The 17215-nt window shown below is 38.8% G+C and overlaps 1 protein-coding gene across 4 annotated transcripts in view; it reads right to left on the bottom strand.

The window, feature by feature from the left end:
• Positions 1–17215, bottom strand: part of LOC105931034 (guanine nucleotide exchange factor VAV3) — a 79049-nt gene that overhangs the window by 21636 nt on the left and 40198 nt on the right. For 3 of the 4 annotated variants that reach the window (XM_036138451.1, XM_036138448.1, XM_036138450.1), the window contains exons 15-20: positions 14732–14841; positions 11311–11412; positions 10801–10892; positions 8278–8303; positions 5211–5235; positions 3180–3310 (exon numbers count right to left, since the gene is read on the bottom strand). In XM_036138451.1, the coding sequence (XP_035994344.1) occupies positions 3180–3310; positions 5211–5235; positions 8278–8303; positions 10801–10892; positions 11311–11412; positions 14732–14841 (486 nt within the window). The remainder of the gene's footprint in view (positions 1–3179; positions 3311–5210; positions 5236–8277; positions 8304–10800; positions 10893–11310; positions 11413–14731; positions 14842–17215) is intronic. The other variant, XM_036138449.1, reaches the window with a different exon arrangement.

Raw genomic sequence — 17215 nt, 5'->3', positions numbered from 1 at the left:
GTTCTCTGTTACATTTATTGAACAATTATGCACAGTATTATTTTTGCTGAGGAACTGCTATAGAAGGTCCTGGACTTCCGGCTTACCAATTTCACTAACTGAAGGTGCTAAAGATACAAGACGATAAGTGAAAATGTTCGGTTGTTGGGTGTATTAACCCACAAAATTCTCTACACTGTCCCCCATCATACTACAGAAATGGCCGAACGGGGCGGAGTGGAACGCACCAAAATGAGTTGTTCTTAGACGCACCTCAGAGTAGGGGTAAAAGAGAAGCTGTGGGGCGACAATAATGAGGAATTCAGACCAAAGCATTGTAGTTCCACTTTATACTGACCACAACTTAATGATTAGAATGTCAAAAGGAAGGCATTAAAAAGCATGACATGACCCCTTTAAGTTAAGTGGATTCATAAAGTGTGGTATCAGGAATTTTTTACAGTGGTCCTTATTTTAATAGAAACTGGCTTAAGTGACCAGTTCTAGCGTACCCAATCAGGACTCGACAATTCTGTTAGATGGAAGGAATTACATCACCCACAAAACATTAATGAATGAAAATAATAATGTTAATATAAATTTTTTTATATATAATATGGATCAGACCTTGTGTCCTTGTTAAATGTAAAACTATGCAGAACTGCACAGGTTAAATTTTTACCACACATTATTCCCAGCCCTTTGCAACAGAGTTCTTAACCCTAACCTTATACCCCTGAGGAAGCATTTGTCAATGGCCCCAATAACCTAATGAAAGGTGCTGGAGTAAAAATGTAAATGTTAGCATTGCAGGCACCTGTGCTATTACAGTTTCAAGGCCTGTGTACAATTTTATTTAAGATAAGATAAGATAGTCTTTATAGATCTCACAATGGAGAAATTCACTCGTCACATCGGCTCATACAAGAAGGTGCAGAGTAGGAAAGGTGCATTTAGTTATATTTCTACCACTTAAATCTTCCATGATCTAGAGGTTGGTACAATGGCACAACGTCACATCTTCAATTGTAGCACTTGAAGTACTGCCTGAACTCTGACACTGCTAAAGACTATTTTTACACTGTTATAAAAAGCCATAATCAATCCTTTCCCACCTAGTCTCTCATCTTTTGAATCTTGTGACATGATTTGGCGTGGTTAAACCGCATTTTATGGTTTAAAGCAGAGTTAAGTAAAATCCTATTTACAGACATAGAATGCAAAACTATTCATACCCCGGTAAATTGTCCCATTTTTTTTTTTCACAATACAACCACAAACTACAATGCAATTTATTAGAATTTTAAAACCAAACCTTTATTAATAATAAAAATCTGAAAAGGGTTATATGCACTTATATGCATTTATGCTCAGCCCCCAATTCAAATTTGCTCTACTTTAAATAATTCAATGTGTTTACATTCTGATATGAGCTGCAGTCGTAGATCTTACTTCATGTTTTATTTTGGATCCTTTAGTCCGTGAGGTCTTTGTTCTTTCTGTTGTTCCAGTTTCTGAGTTTCTTTGTCTCCTTTTGATTGGTATCTTGATTCATTCTGATACTGGGAGGTGTTCTGTTTCTGGTTTGTACACACTTCTGGTTTCTGTGTCTTTGTTTCCCTGATTCTCTGTGTAATCTGTTAATTTAGTTCCCTTAGATTTCTGCTAATCACCCATCTGGTTCATACTGTGCTCTCATCCCTCCCTGCATTTAACCCTCAGTTTACGTCAGTCAAGCTCCGTCTCAATCCTGGTGTTTTGTCTTAGTGCTCTACTTTTGATTTCTTGGTTTAGCTTTTGACCTGGAATCAGTTGTTTTTTTGTTTTTGTTATTTGTGAGTTTTTGATTTTCTTGGGTTGGGTTGGTTGCTTTACACCCAACCCTAGTCTGGACCTAAATTTGATTGAGAATTTGCTGCAGGACATGAAAAACTTGATTTTCTCAGATCTCCATCAGGGTGCATTATACAACAGACATTCACAGATTTCTATTTACAAGATATTTTTGAAGAATCATCGTCTGTCCATTTCAATTATTTGCAACAATTTCTTAGTCTATCATATAAAACCCCAATAAAGTATAATAAAGTCTGTGGTAGTAACATGACAAAATGTGAGAAACTCCAGTGAGTATGAATACCTTTGCAGAGCACTACATTTTTATTTCTCGAGTACGGTGGCACCACATGCTGAGAACCTGTCTAGAAAAACACTGCTCCACCACTGGAAACTTTTAGTTAAGCTGTTTCTAGTATCATTATGCAGCAGGCATGAATGCGGAAATGTGTTTCACCACATTATTGCTTTGATTATGCTCTTGCAGCATGCGCCGTTGCCATGGCAGCAAATAAGGCAGCACCATCAGTTCTGGGGCATGACATTCTGGTTGCTATTCAGCCAGCTTACAACAAGTCTCCTGGCACTCGTGTCCTCGTCCTCCAACTTGCAGCGCAGTGACACAACAGAGAGAATCATAGGGCATCAGAAATCGGGCTGACTGCCCACTCCCGGCCGGGGCTCCTGGCAAGCTCTGCGCTCTGATTGGAGCAGCACCAGAAGGAGAATGAGGCTTTGATGCCACCATAAAACAGAGCTGGAAGCAGCGAGGTGGGCTGCCAGGAGACCCCAGATAACACTATCCTTTCAAAAAATAGATAAGGTCAAAGACCGCGAACTGCTGGCGGACGTTGTGAGAGGTTTGCTAAATATGCCCGAACATGAGGTTGTGAATAAGCAATAAATTATCCGCCGGGGGGCTAAAGGCTTTGGTGTTTTATGGTTTCATTGTGGCACCTAATTAATCAACTGAAGTCGCTAATTGGTTAGATCATCCGATGTAGGCCCTGATTCAATCTGAACAGCGACAGAAAGGACAGATATCCCATCTGTAATGTGGCTTGGGTCCAATGGAGTTCATTCAAACCTTTGATATTTCTGACTGTTGCTGACCCCGTCAGGCAGGACCCAGAATATGAACAACCGCAACACAATCAGCGGATAGAAACATAAACGGCTGATGTTGCGTTCGCCGCAAAGTGCGACAGCAGAGTGACCACGCGGCACACGTTTAAACTAGCGGCGCTGAAAAAGATGTTCAGTGTGTCTTACCAGTCGGCTGAGTCCGAAAATATCTTTTTTTTTCACAAAGTCACAGATGTGGAGACATCATAAAACGGGCATGACTTGAGTGTGACACACACCTGCCACCAGGAGCTGTGCAGGTCAGCAAACATCAACTCAATTACATCCCCCGCCTGAATGCTTAGTGGGGGCCCACACATGGGACTGGGGACGCCGCTGTAGTCTCTGATCACAATCATCCTCGGTAAAGCTGGCAGACAGAGAACACAAACAGTCAAATTCAACATCCTCTGCTTTTAGCAGAGTATTAGAGTGTTATTAAAAGACTGCGGAGGAATACCACTTTATGATTATGGGAAACAATCTGGTTAAATAACAGGGGGCAGTTAGTTCATATTAAAAAGAAAAAAGCCAAGATCAAAAACTGTTTACAAGCATGAAGGAAAACTTAAATGACCAATAACTGCAAAGATATGACAATGTAGCCATTCGGAGGTCCATAAAATCCTATTCTGTTCACAAGAAGACTGATAGATGACAGTGAGTTTGTTCCCATTTGTTCTTGAACTTCTTTTGAGCTCAGTCAAACCATCTTTGTCTAATACTAAATATTTAAAACATTTAAATGTGACAAAGAAGCAAAGAGGAAATCTGTAAACAGGAAAATAGCACTGTCACTGTCAATACTTTGCCTTGATCACGACAGGCGCTATCAAGCAAAACCGGATAGGACAGACAGCAGCGCCCTTAACGTTATTGATGAGTACGTGAAATCTGAAATATGTGATGAAATACGGGGTGTGTTTTTTTTTTACTCCACTTCAAAGCTACTAGGTTTTAAAGGATATTCACAACACGTATTTTTTCTTTTTCTTTTTTTACTAACTTGAAATATCAGGCTGACATTATGCAAATACGCATTTACATGTCTGCAAATCCCCATTTTAAAATGACTGGGATAGGTATCGGAGTCTAAAAAAAACAAATCCTGACCAGTACATCCCAAAAAGCAAAATTCATCAACACATTGACACAACGTTATCTTTAAAACCAAAAACGTGTCTGTGGTAGACCAAATGTAACTGAGTGTGCTGATTGATACTCAGCAAAGATAACGAGACGTTAATGAGATAATCATTTCGTGATTTTCTCCATTCTTTGTTCTCTAACACGTCAAATGATTTTATTGCTATTAATTGACCGTTTTTTTTTTTTTTATTAATCCTGACTCTTTTCTTCCGTCTTTTAAGATCTAAAGCACTTAAACGGTTCCACCCTAAAAGCACCAATTTAGCATCACAGGAAATCCATCTCTTTGATTCCTGAAAGGTGCCGCACCAATCTTTCCTCTGCACGGCAGACCAACACAGCCACAAGCACGGGGCTGAGGCAAAGACTAAACACCCCTGCCAACTTAAAAGACACAGCCACTTACTCTCCGCTGACTCACACATCTAGCCCACCACAGACAGATCACCCTTCGAGGCTGGCGTTCGCCTGCAAGCCAGCCTGAGGAAACTATTAGCTGACTGTGACCTCAGATGAATGGAATAGCTCACGTTCGTGTTTTTAATAAGAACAATAAGAACGGCTGTCTTCCTCATAAACCCCCTTATGGAAATTGATTCATCACAAAGGCTCGCTCAGCTAAGCAGCCGAGGCTGAGGCGCCGCGGATTGCTCGGGGAGTGATTCTGCATTTCTTTTCCAGTATTTCTCCTGCATGCTCCTCATAATCATTCCACCCACTCCAATTCATCTCAATGCGATCAAGGGTTTAGGCACCATGGCGAGCAGAAGGAAAGAGGCTTTCTTTCTGGCTCTGGTTAACGATCCCCTGCTCATACTTTTATCCGGTCATTAAAATTTGTTTAATGTCTCATTCATTTGGACATTTTGCTCTAGAAGAGAGCTGATTTATGGCCCCGCATTTCTAAGAAAAGAAAAAAAAAAAAAAAAAACATTCTGAATGTGTTTGAGGAATGCACGATTTCTGTGACTGAAAATATCGTGTCAGTTATCATTTCCATCTCTCTGTGAACACTCTGCTACAAGCTTAGATGAAATGATTTTTTTTTTTTTTTTTTACAATAAGGATTTGAAGCTCGCTGCAGGTTAACAAACTTGCTCGAGTGGTCTAATCATACTGACCTGGGTTTCGTGGTGCTGTGTTCTCCTGTAAATTGCGAAAGAAGGGGAAAAAACAGGGAGAGAGGGAACAAGAGAGAAAGATAATAAGAGGTGAATTGTGCAGGATCAGGCTGACCTGAAAGATGAGTCATACAATTACATTGATGGATGTTTAAATGGCTTAACCGTTCTAAACATTACTAATAATAAAGGGTAAAACTAGTTTCTTTTGTTTTGGGGTGAAATATTCAGAACTATCCTTTATTGCTTTCTGCCAATTGTAAAAGATTTAAAAAAAACGTCTACAGGCTCGCTGAGCTGGTAGGTCAGGTTGTGGTATTTTCTCTAAGTCAAGAATCTCTTGCCATTGAGGGCAACGCTCTGGCATTTTTGAACTGAGGTTCTGAAAAGACATTCCAAGCAGCAGCTTTATTCAGGTAATCTCTTCATTAAGTGTAAATCAAGATTAGTTGGTCCTAGTGGCTGAGGTCTACTGAGAAACAAGGAGAAAAGTGGATTTCAAGCATCTTCCATCTCCATAAAACAGCTTCCATCTCAAAAACGTGAAAAAAAAATTTAAACAGAGGTTGATTATTTGTACTGAAAATGGTGGATAAAACATCGACCCTCCCACTGAGATTGTTTATCCACTTAAAGCCCCAATACGTAACTTTTGACCCACATAGTAGCCTAAATTGAGATATTTTATTTAATTTTCCATGTCAATATACAGCACTCAGAGTGTATTGAGGGTCTGTGCGGGCTGCCCTTCTCAAAAACCCGGCTATGTAACTTGTGAGGAGCGGATCCATCACTCAGAAAGTCATGTGACCTCGATCATCCCTTAAAGGGGAAGTCCGGTCAACAAGGAAAAATCAGGGGATCATTAGCTATAACTAAAACTGTGGTTATTTAACTAGCGTTAATCAATAAGAAAATAAAAAGCATAAATTGTGTCTGGATCAATGTGTATGGGGGCGGCAATTATTGCCCAAATATGGGCAATGATGGCCGCCTGACATCACATCCTGTGTCGTAGAATCGCGGAGAGCCGAGGGCAGTTCTCCGCGCTTTACAAGGAAGCTCAACAGGAGCTGTTGTACACACCTGCGATCAGAAACAATTATTTCGGATTTCGTTCCGCCTAGCTTCACTCACATACATCTGGGACCTCTCCATAGGAATTGCCTTTATTGAAGGCTGGGCCTTATCAAAAATTCTTGCATATGATTGGATAAGCCACTTGTCTGTCATCTTTATCGACGTGCTATTTCAACCACTCACACCGAAGCTAACCCGTGACGCTGATAAGAGCGAAGCAGGAAAAAAATTATTATTTTTTATTTTTTATTATGTGTTTGCGGCTCTAGTGGCACGCGTTTTATTGACAGTGAGCTGACAGGAAGAGGGGGGAAGACAGGCGGCAAAGCGCCGCGGGTCGGAGTCGATCCCGGGCCGACCGCGTCGAGGACTAAAGGCCTCCTAACATGGTTCCCGCTAACCGCTAACCGCTCCGGGGCACATCCGCTGCAGACGCGCCCCGGAAAACAAAACTTGCCAAATCCGGTCGGGAGAAGGGCGAAAACATGGTTTCCACCAACAAAAGCCTTCAGAGCTGTTCTCTGATGTTCTTTTAATGAAACACTATTAGGTAGATTGGACAACACGGAAGAAATAGCAGCATCAATGTTAACGCTTGCTTCCTCGACGAGCTGCCATTGCTATCAAAACAGTCTCACGTCATGGTCGCGTCTCCACTACGTCACATTTATGAAACTCCAGCCCCGCGTCCTGATTGGCCAGACCATAAAATTGGTTGAAGAAATCACTTTCAATGGGCGATGTCCCAGATGTATGTGAGTGAAGCTAGGCGGATGGATTGAGAGAAAAAAGATGGGGCATTGCTGGGGGGAAATCTGTTAGACGCTACAAAAGATTTTAAAAATGAAGCAGGGGTTTATCATCCAGCGGCCAACAGCCCTAAACACGCAGCCAGAATTACTGCGGGGTGGTTTAGATCCATGGTCCCAAGCTCCAGTCCTAGAAGGCTGATGTCCTGCAATTTTTAGACGTGTCTCTGCTTTAACACCCCTGACTTCAATGCGATCTCATTAGCAGAGTTTGACTGCATGCTAGTGAGGTAGTTTAACCATTTGATTCAGGTGTGTAGGGCAAGGGACACGTCTAGAAGTTCACAATTATGCACCACTTTAAATTACATCTATGACATGTCTGTTACTGTAATGTTTAATAGTTTAAGGGGTGTGAATACTTTTGCAAAGCACAGATGGTGTCCCCTTTGCTAAGCGTGAACAGGAGGTGAAGGTGCTTTAGAGTTTCCTTGGGTCTGGGTTTCGCCCAGTGATGTGATCCCGGATAAGTGGAAGGAAGTGAATTCAAGCATAGATGGATGGACAGACCATTCAACTCTTTTTTCTTTTACTAAAATACGTAAAGTTTTGTTTTCACAATTCAGTTTTTCTGCGTGTTTGGTAATTATGTAATTGGTTGAAAGATATCCCTTATTGTTCCAGAAAGGTACATTAAACATTTATCCCTTTATAAATATTTCTATGTTCATACAACTCAATATTCAGCTTCATCTGTACAAAAAGGTAATGGTAACCCTACTAAGTATACTTTTAAGATTCATTGCACTTGCTCAATTTTTAGTTATTAAAACTATCATTTTCAATTATTAGCCTTTCAATCTACAAGTTCTGGAAGGCAGAATAAGAGAAATATAACCTGCATTAACAGCAACATAGTTTATCACCACTTTATTTACCTAATATGGAAAATAAAGAGTTGAATCTTCTAAACAAGAAATCGCCTTAAATCCAAACGTGAAATGAAACATTACAGACATTACTTAAAAATCACATAAGCCTCATCCCAGATTAAAGAATACAGCTATAACTGCAAAACCAAGGTCACTTTAAACTTTGCTAGATGTTAATGACAAAACACCTTCCTTTTTTTTTTTCTAACCGTAGACAAGATAGTAGTCCAGCTGCTGTTTCATGCCTGAATCGTTACGTTAGTTAAAATGTCTTAAGTTGAAGAAGAGAAACAGTCCGGGTCTTACCTTGGGCCTCAGCTTGACAGGATCTGCTTGCAGGTGAGAAACAGACACAGTGAGAGGAATACAATATTAGACTATGGTGGCTTCTTGACATCCAACCTCAGCTGTCAACCTCTGCAGTGGGCCCGTATCACGCCCCTGAATGCATAAAAACCGCAGCGGTTGTGAAAGAGGGAAGCTTGTCAGACTCCTGAGCCGGCCTTAGCTGTGTGTGAACTGGGTGAGGGTAATGCGCCTGAAAGCACCAGTCTGGTGACACAGACAAGAGGCTGGATGTGGCTTTAAAATTCAACAACTACACATTTTTTTTTTTTTATTAGTCCTCAACTCCTAAAACAGGTAGAGAATATGTTTTATTTAGCACATTCTTAGTAAAGAGTACAGTACGTGAAGGGAAACACTTTTTGTCAGGAAAGAAAGGCGGGTAAAGGTTAAGGTTTCTAAGTCTACATATATTCAATTGGAAATTGTGAAAAAGTCAAACATTGAGCATGAAGACCTTCTGAAATAAAAAGAAACGGATGAAAATAGAAGAAGATTTTCAAAATGTAGAAGTATTTTACTCTAAGGAGTTTGAATGTGTTCTGTTGTTTTTATGGTGATGTATAAGCCCCTCTAAAATAATTTGAACCTTTGAAAGCTTTCATTTAAATTCTTGCATTCAGAGTTAAATAAGACACAACTTAAGCTAGAACAGTTTTTTTTACCAAAATCATTGGTTCCATATTTAATGACATCCCCAAAACTTGCCAGTATGTACAGTTAGCACAGCAGAATTTTTCTCTGGTGCTGTTCAAATCGGGAAAAAAACAACACAAGACACATCATATGGACACAGAAATGCAGCTCCAGCTAAAATGAATTGCTTTAAGTGGTAACAAGTAATTGAATTAGGTTGATCAAAGTTAATTTAGTTTATAAGTTGTTAAGTGAAACCATCGTAAATAAATGAATTTGGGTCAACTTAATTCAATGACCTGTTACCAATTGAAGCAATTCATTAGCATCAATTAGATTGTTCGATTCTACCTTATTGCAACTTGTGCAACAACTGCATACCTACAATGGTCGCCATTCTAGCATGGTTACCTCATGTCCATGTACATAGGCATAGACTGTGTGTATGCATATGTATGTGGGCATGTGTCTGCATTTACATATTCATTTGTTTTTGCTTGTTGATTTGTTTTATCTTATGCATCTATCTCTGCTTCCTTCTTAATTTTGTTTTACATTTCTTAACTATTTCACAAGAGCTGATGTAACAGATGAATTTATCCACTGTGAGATTAATAAAGTCTTATCTAAGTTGTTTCAGTGTTCTCCTTTTAGAATGTAAGGAATATTTTAAAGGCCTAAGCCAGCGTAAGAGTCAGAGTAATACCTTCTCTCTCTTAGTTGATCTTTTAAAACAGGCAAGACAAGAGAACATGCCATTTCAGTAAGGCAGACACGCGTTGTGATCTTCAGAAGATAGGAAATGCCTATAAGCACCGTATTGTTCGGACCATTGAGGCGCACCGGATTATAAGGCACATCGAATATTCTTCCCAAGTGTGTAATACCACTCAGCCCCTTCACGTATACAGCTCTCTCCTGAGAGGGAGAGCTATTTGTCTCTGTTGAGAGGACAGATTAGTTGGACTACACTGCTCTGTTTCTAACATTAGGCCAAATAAACGTAATATAAATGTTATATTGAATTAACTTACTTGATTTATTGTTGCTAGGCCGTACTTCTAGTTTAGACATTACAGTCAGGCAGTCTTGTAGACAGCTCAGGGGTGTGATCAGGTAGTGACACAGTGTACTGTAATGCTCCGATATATCCATTGAGCTTTGTTGCTTACCAAAGTCGTACTTATACATTTTGTCCGATTTTTTAGCGCATTGTCCCGCATAAAAGTGGTCAGTAAGCGGTAATCACATATAAGGCGCACTGAATTATAAATCACACTATACATTTTTGAGAAAATTTAAGGATTTTAAGTACACCTTATAGTCTGAAAAATACGGTAAATTGCTAGTCTTCTCAGCTTGTGCATCTCTACAGCCACAGCAACGCCATTCTTTTAGGTGCTCTTGACATTGGGAAAGACAAAAGGGAAATGCCACTTAGGTCCAAAAGACATATTAGGACCTTCATAAGGAAAGGAAAATGTCTGCAAGAAATTAGATAGTTGCTTAAACTTGTTTATATCTACACTGAGATGTTGTTCACCTGGCTTTCAGGCAAATTTCCCTATAGGACAAAAATAAACTGATACCGGAGGATGGACCATAACCCAAGTTTATCTTGCCACACCACACAGTGAGGAGGATGGTAAAGGAGGTAAAAAGGAAAACAAAGAATCAAAAACTAAAGCAAAGATTAAGTCTTCGGGTCACCAAGTCTCCACACAACAACCAATTATTCATCTTTACCAGAGGAGCCAATAATTGTTGAAGAAACAGCAATTTTACATCAAATATGTGTGGGTAACTTTAACAAAGGCAGAAGATTTTTAATTTAGTGTTTCATCTCACCCGTTCTCCCACAGACTCCCAGTCGACCGAGACACTCTTTATGAGCCCCCAGGCCACATTTCTGACACACATAACCCTGGTTAAAGATGCCCCTGCAGACAGTTAGGAAGAAAATAAAAACACCGGATATATTTATTGGAAAGAAACACTTTGACATTTAGAGTTTTCCGGCTTCTGTCACATTGTCAAGATAAATGAAATGACACGGGGGAAATGTCCCTCAGCTTTCAGGAGACATAAGAGAACCGCTGTGGTGAGCTAAAAAAAAAAAGAGACAGCTAACAGTGTGGATGACAGAACATACTGCATTTGGACCTCAACAAAATGTCATTTTGTTCCTTCATACCTTAAATCTGAAAACTTACATTTATCTAAGAACAGTGTTAAAGTAATGGTTTTTTTTTTCAGCAGAGAACTTCGCTGGGAGTTTAAGCCCACCCCAAATGGCTCTTCATTCGGTGTGCGTAATTACTGACTGGGCAGACTTCTTAATTGGTGGCAAAATCTTACCTGAGCAAAAGGTGACAGTAACTACAGGAAGTGATTCTTTCAAATGTGTGCATCTTGAACTGGTGGGAGTTATGGTTGGCCGTTTCTGGTCGGATATTTGAGCTAAAAACAAAGATATAACAAAAAACGTGTTGTGAATTATAAATTACTAGGTGTCACAGAAGCTGTTGATGACAAGTTCATTTACAAATATGAAATTACGTCTTGTAAAAAAAAAAAAAGCAGTAATTAGAGATAAAAAAAAAAAATCACAGACAACACGAAGTGTATGACAAAAGTGGTACTCTGAGAGTTGTATGATTTTCTCCCTAGTCGTAAATCTGACAATTGTTTGCCTTTTATTTTTATTTTCACCACCGGCAGAGAAAAAAGATGTCTGTGGGACAAGATTTCATCAAGGCTGTGCCTTTCTCAGCCTTCATTATAAAAACGAGTGTGAGAAGACGCTCAGAGCAGGACTTTCTGTAAAAATGGTCCAACATTTCCTTCAGAAACTTACAGGTAAAACAACCTGACAACGAATCTGCACTTGCATCTACGTCTCCCACTGGGAGGAACACACTCAGGACCTGCTGCAGTTCTCCGGTCAGCGGCAAAGACCACATGAACAAAGTCACATGAATCATCTAATATCTGAACAGCCAGCTAGACAGAGTTCAAGGCTAAGTCATACTCTAAAAGTAAGCAAGTTATTTTCAAAAGCAGCAAAGTCTTGACTGAGTAAGATGATGTTTTATGTCCTTTTAGAACATGAGAATGTCTGATCTTTGTATTTCAAAGGACTTTGTGGAATTAATACCTTTGCCAAGGAAACTGAGAAGTTAACTCCGTAACTAGTATGTTATGGGGTATCTGTAGGTTGGTGTTGATCTCCTTTATACAGTGCTGCCCCCTACTGATTTCTTGTTTTTTTTGTTTTTCTGTCACACTTAAATCTCCCAGATTGTCAACAGTTTTAGTATCAGAGCAGTTTTCAAGTGATGATCTTTATTTATTAGGAGAGAAAAAGATATCCAAACCAACATTGTCCATTGTAACAATGTCCACTACGGTCAGTGTTCATGATTCAACAATAAGAAAGAAACATGTTTCAATGTCAACAATTGGAGAGATCAAATGTGAAAATTATTGCTGAACAAACAGAGCACAAAAAACAATCTCACATTTGCCACAAAAGCATCTTGATGATCCAAAAGACTTTAGGGAAAATATTCTGTGGGGCGACAAGACAAAAGTGGGGCTTTCTGGGAGCTGCTCATTCCAACACATCTAGTGTTGAACTGACATCATTTCAGACATAATTACAGCAGTCAAACATGGAAGTGGTCGTGTGATGGTCGGGAGCTGCTTTGTTGCTTTGAGACTTGGATGACTTGCTGTAATTATAGATTAGAACCATTAGCTGCTGATAATGGATCATTGACAATGATTGTCACACCTACAAGTCCACATCTAAATGAATGAATACAACAAAATTAAGGTTTTGGGGTGGTCTAGTCAAAGTCTACACTTAAATTCAATTGAGATGCTGTGGTATGACCTTAAGTAGGATGATAATTCTCAAAAAACATCCAAGATGGCAGAATTAAAACAATTCTGCAAGGAAGTGTGGGCTAAAACTCCTTCACAGTGATCTAAAACAACTCGTCATCTGCATTATCATATGATACGATCCATCCATTGTTGCAACACATCCTGCTGCTACATATACTTGCACTATTCATATTGTTACACATAACTTTTTTGTACACATAAAATGTCAGTTTTTTTCTTGTTTGCTGCTACATTCCTGGCAAATGCTTATATTTATAATGTTTCTCTTTTAATTTCTGTTTTTTTACTCAAGCCTTACTATGAAATTCTGCTCAAATGTACACTGGGAATGTGCAGATGCATGACAATAAAGTATGTCTATGCTATTTATTTAGTTGTCTAAATGAATGTGTGTATTAGTGAGTGTGATTAAGTGATTGTGGATGTAGTGTAAAACACATTGAGGGGTCAGTTTGACCATAAAATGACTGTATGATTTCAGTTGATCTATCATTTAACTTTCACAGCCTTTTAAGAGATTTGGGGGCAATTGCTTCTCATACAGCAAGATTGGTTTTGAATATCTTTTTCCCTTAATAAATGACATCATGGATTTTGCATTTACTGAGGTTATTTCTGTCTGATATCAACGTTTGCTTTATGATCTACAACTTTAATTTGTGACAAAAAATTTAAACAGAAGAGATCTTCGAAATTGCAAATACTTTTCCACGGCACCGTACCTCAAGAAGCCTCTTTTATGCTCAGTTTTTGTTATATTTGTTGAATTACTTTGCATGTGGCATAGTCTTCCAAAACTGGCTTTGGCCAATAGAAGCCCAACCCGTGCATCTCTTTCTGACGAAATAGTGTGAATCAGTGTCTTTATAAAGTAAATAAAACAGCTTTGCTGAGGCAAAAATTACATTATTTAGTCCAAAAAAAGAAGGTAAACAGGTGCAGCTCACTGTTTTTCTGTATGAGCTGAAATATGGAAGCCGCAACATGCATGACAAAAACAAACCAAAACGTTTTCAGCGCTGAGCACACAACCTAGAGACACCAGCTGAGCGCTCCCATAAGTGAGTCTTTCATCATGAGCTCACATCTTTTTCAGCTGGCACAATTTTCACTTCCAGAATAGGACCTTCTGGTGTCATTACCCAATGCACAGAAGCATACGCAGCTTATTTCTGACTAAAACCCAGAAGAAGGGAAAAAAAAACACTTGGGAGCCTAGAGAGAAAAAAAATATGTTTTGTAATGTTTGTCATATGCACATCATGTTTTGGGCAAGGATCGGGAGGTTTTGTGGTCCTGGGAGGGTACAATTTACACTCCTGCAAAAACATTTCAGAACCTCACGACAATTTGAAAGCGGCGAAGAATTCAGCAAAGTCAAAGCGTCGAGTGTTTATGAAGGGAGAAGGGCAAAACGTGATACCCGAGTCAATCATAAGGCAATGTCAAATCGAAACACCATTCTCCAATCGGCACAGGAAGACAAAGCGGCTCTTTATCGCTAAACTCCTCCAAATGTTACAGAACAACACAAATAAAACTGTTTATCTCCGCAGAGCACTGAACTGCAGAATCCTGACAGCAGAGTCAGTTTACTGTAGCTCCACAGCTCCGTTTGTATCAACACATAGCTGCGTGAGCGTGTGTAGATGTGTGTTTCCGTACTGTTGTCAGCATTGTGTGCTTGATTACGGCTAAGACCTGATCAAACAGCACACATGAAAGAGTCAACAGCGCTCTCGGCACCGAAGCCACACAGTTGCAAACAGACGTAAATAAGTTCTACGTAGAGACACCGACACGCCGACCTGTGTCAAGGACACCGCTGCCGCTCACGACCGGCATGTTTGTACATTTGCGTACTTACATTGCCATTTCAAACTGATCCAACCACTTCTTCTTCAGCTCTCTGGTTTTGAAGAAGAGCTCGAAGCCTGTGTGTCCCTGCTGGTGCGTCACGTAGAAGCCGTAACACCACTGCGGACATCAAGGAGAAGACACAGTAGGAGTAAAATAATGTGAAGCAGCAAATATGCACGAGTTAGCGCAAGCACCACGACACAATTAGAATTTTAAAAAACGGGGTTGTGTTCTATTTTTCATTTCATTTTCATTCATCGTTTCGGTCGTCTGATGCTGGTGGTGTGTTTTTGTAGGTCTAACTTTTAACATTCATCAAATGCCAGAGAACAGGTGCAGCTTGCGATGCCTCTGTTAAAGGCATCAAATGTGAAAAACTAAAGTAACCCATTAACTGCAAAAACGGATCTAAAAACAAGTAAAATGTTCTTAAAGTTAGTCTATTTGTCCTTGATTTGAGCGAGTAAATAAGATTATCTGCCAATGGAATTAGTATCTTAACCCCTAAAATAAGATAATTAGACATCCTGCACTTGAAATGAGATGATGGAGATGAATTGTTCCTATTTTAAATGGAAAAAATCGTATTCCTTTAGCAAATAGTCTTATTTACCTGCTCAAATCAAGGACAAATACACTAATTTCAAGAAAATTTTACTTATTTTTAGTTCTATTTTTGCAGTTCAGGTTGACAATATCCGGCGACCAGAAACTTCAGCTTAACAGGCCAGTCAGAAACTCAAAGAACAGATCCTTTTTTTTCTCCACACTGGCAACAACACTCTTGTGTGGAAGTATTTACTAAAGGAAAGAAATTGCTATTTTTAGTATCAGTGACATGCGGTAAACTAAGAGGAAGCTGAGATGGTGTAAGAAACTATTTCAAGTAAAACTGCTTTCTACAGAATCCTGTCTGCTCTTTATTCAGGCTGCAACAACAAGAGGAGAGTCTTTAGCTTTTCTACTGAGGGGACGGAAAAAATAAAAAAAAATCTCTTGTATATACTGCTCCTGTTCTTAGCCTTTTCCCCTAAATAATGTGGTTTCTGTTATAGGTCGTAGTTGCTGTCTGCTTACTGCTTTCTGTTTGTTTAGGCGATGCTATGGTTGGAATCTGAAGTCAAAATCCTCGTTTGTATGCTCGAACTTGCTCGATTCTGATTCTGATTTAGCAAGTAACGGGAAGTCTGGACAGCAGCAACGGTATTCCATTTTATTAATTTCAGTAGTGCTCTTTGATCTGTTGCGATACATCTTGGCTTCAAAAGTGTCTTTCGGAAATTTCGTAGTTAAGATAAAGGTCAACATAATCAAGAAAATGCATAAAGAGCCTGCTGTCTACAATTACTAAAGCTGACTAAGCTTTACAAATTTATGAATTTACATTTCAACATTATTTTCAGAAGATTAAGAAACTCCTTGTAGTTTTATTTTCATAATTAAAGGCTTAACAAAGTAAAAATTGTGATTTAAGGAACATTCAACATTGTTACATGAATGTTTTACAACATTCATGTATGTAAAATAACTTTATGTTTGACTTGACTATATGTCATCGTTCTCATGCTGATCTCAAACCATGGCGGTCCTAATTCAAAACAAGCATGGAAAATGGCCAACCTTTCTGTTTTCACAAAACAGGCTTTCCTAAATGTCCAACTGTGTCTTAAAATGTTTTGTGTAGTGTAGAATAATCTAGTCTGGGTTTACCCAAGTAATATATATTTTTTTGATTTTAAAGTAGAGATGATCAAAAGTAGTCCAGATCTTTTTTTAAAAAGAAATCTGTTAGCTAAGTTTATTCTTGGAAATGAGATGCAGTGTCTCAGATGCTTTATTTTTTATCTAGTTAAGTAATTTCTTCAGAAGTTAAAATAAAACCCTTTAACATACTAATTCATTTGGGTTTGTCAGCTTTCATATTGTTCTGTCAAGAACAAAAAATCTGGACCGCAAATCTGGCAGAAAAATTTAATCCCCATCAATCTTTCCTTTCATGACTGTAGAGCTAAATTAGATGATTGCAAACTGTAATCTGGACCTAAAAAATGGATATATTGATTGAAACCATATCATGCAAGATCATTATATGAGATATACACACACATTAATGTGTGGGGTAGTCACTCTAGTAATCTGTAAATTACCAACAAATGATTTTATTCTTCTATTACATAGTTTTTCATTGTGTTGTTAGTAAGTTGATTTTGTTGTTTCCTTTGAGCCATTTTGCTATGAATGATCCATTATTTAAGAAGTTATAAACTGATCTCACCAACTACATATAAACCGCGATGGATAAATAATAAATGTATATTAAAATATATCCAATTTTCATTTAAAACTATTTTAAAATTCCTACTAAAGTTGCAATCCAAAGCTAGGCAGCTTTAAAGCATTAAGAATGAGTGTCTAAACTGTACCCACATGAAATAAAAATGAGCTAGCTGTAAAATATGTGAACTACTAACAAATATTATTGATCAATTAT

The sequence above is a fragment of the Fundulus heteroclitus genome, chromosome 6, assembly GCF_011125445.2.
Source record: "Fundulus heteroclitus isolate FHET01 chromosome 6, MU-UCD_Fhet_4.1, whole genome shotgun sequence".
Classification (NCBI taxonomy): domain Eukaryota; kingdom Metazoa; phylum Chordata; class Actinopteri; order Cyprinodontiformes; family Fundulidae; genus Fundulus; species Fundulus heteroclitus.
The sequence above is the reverse complement of the archived record's forward strand: the minus strand, read 5'-3'. Positions and strand labels throughout refer to the sequence as shown.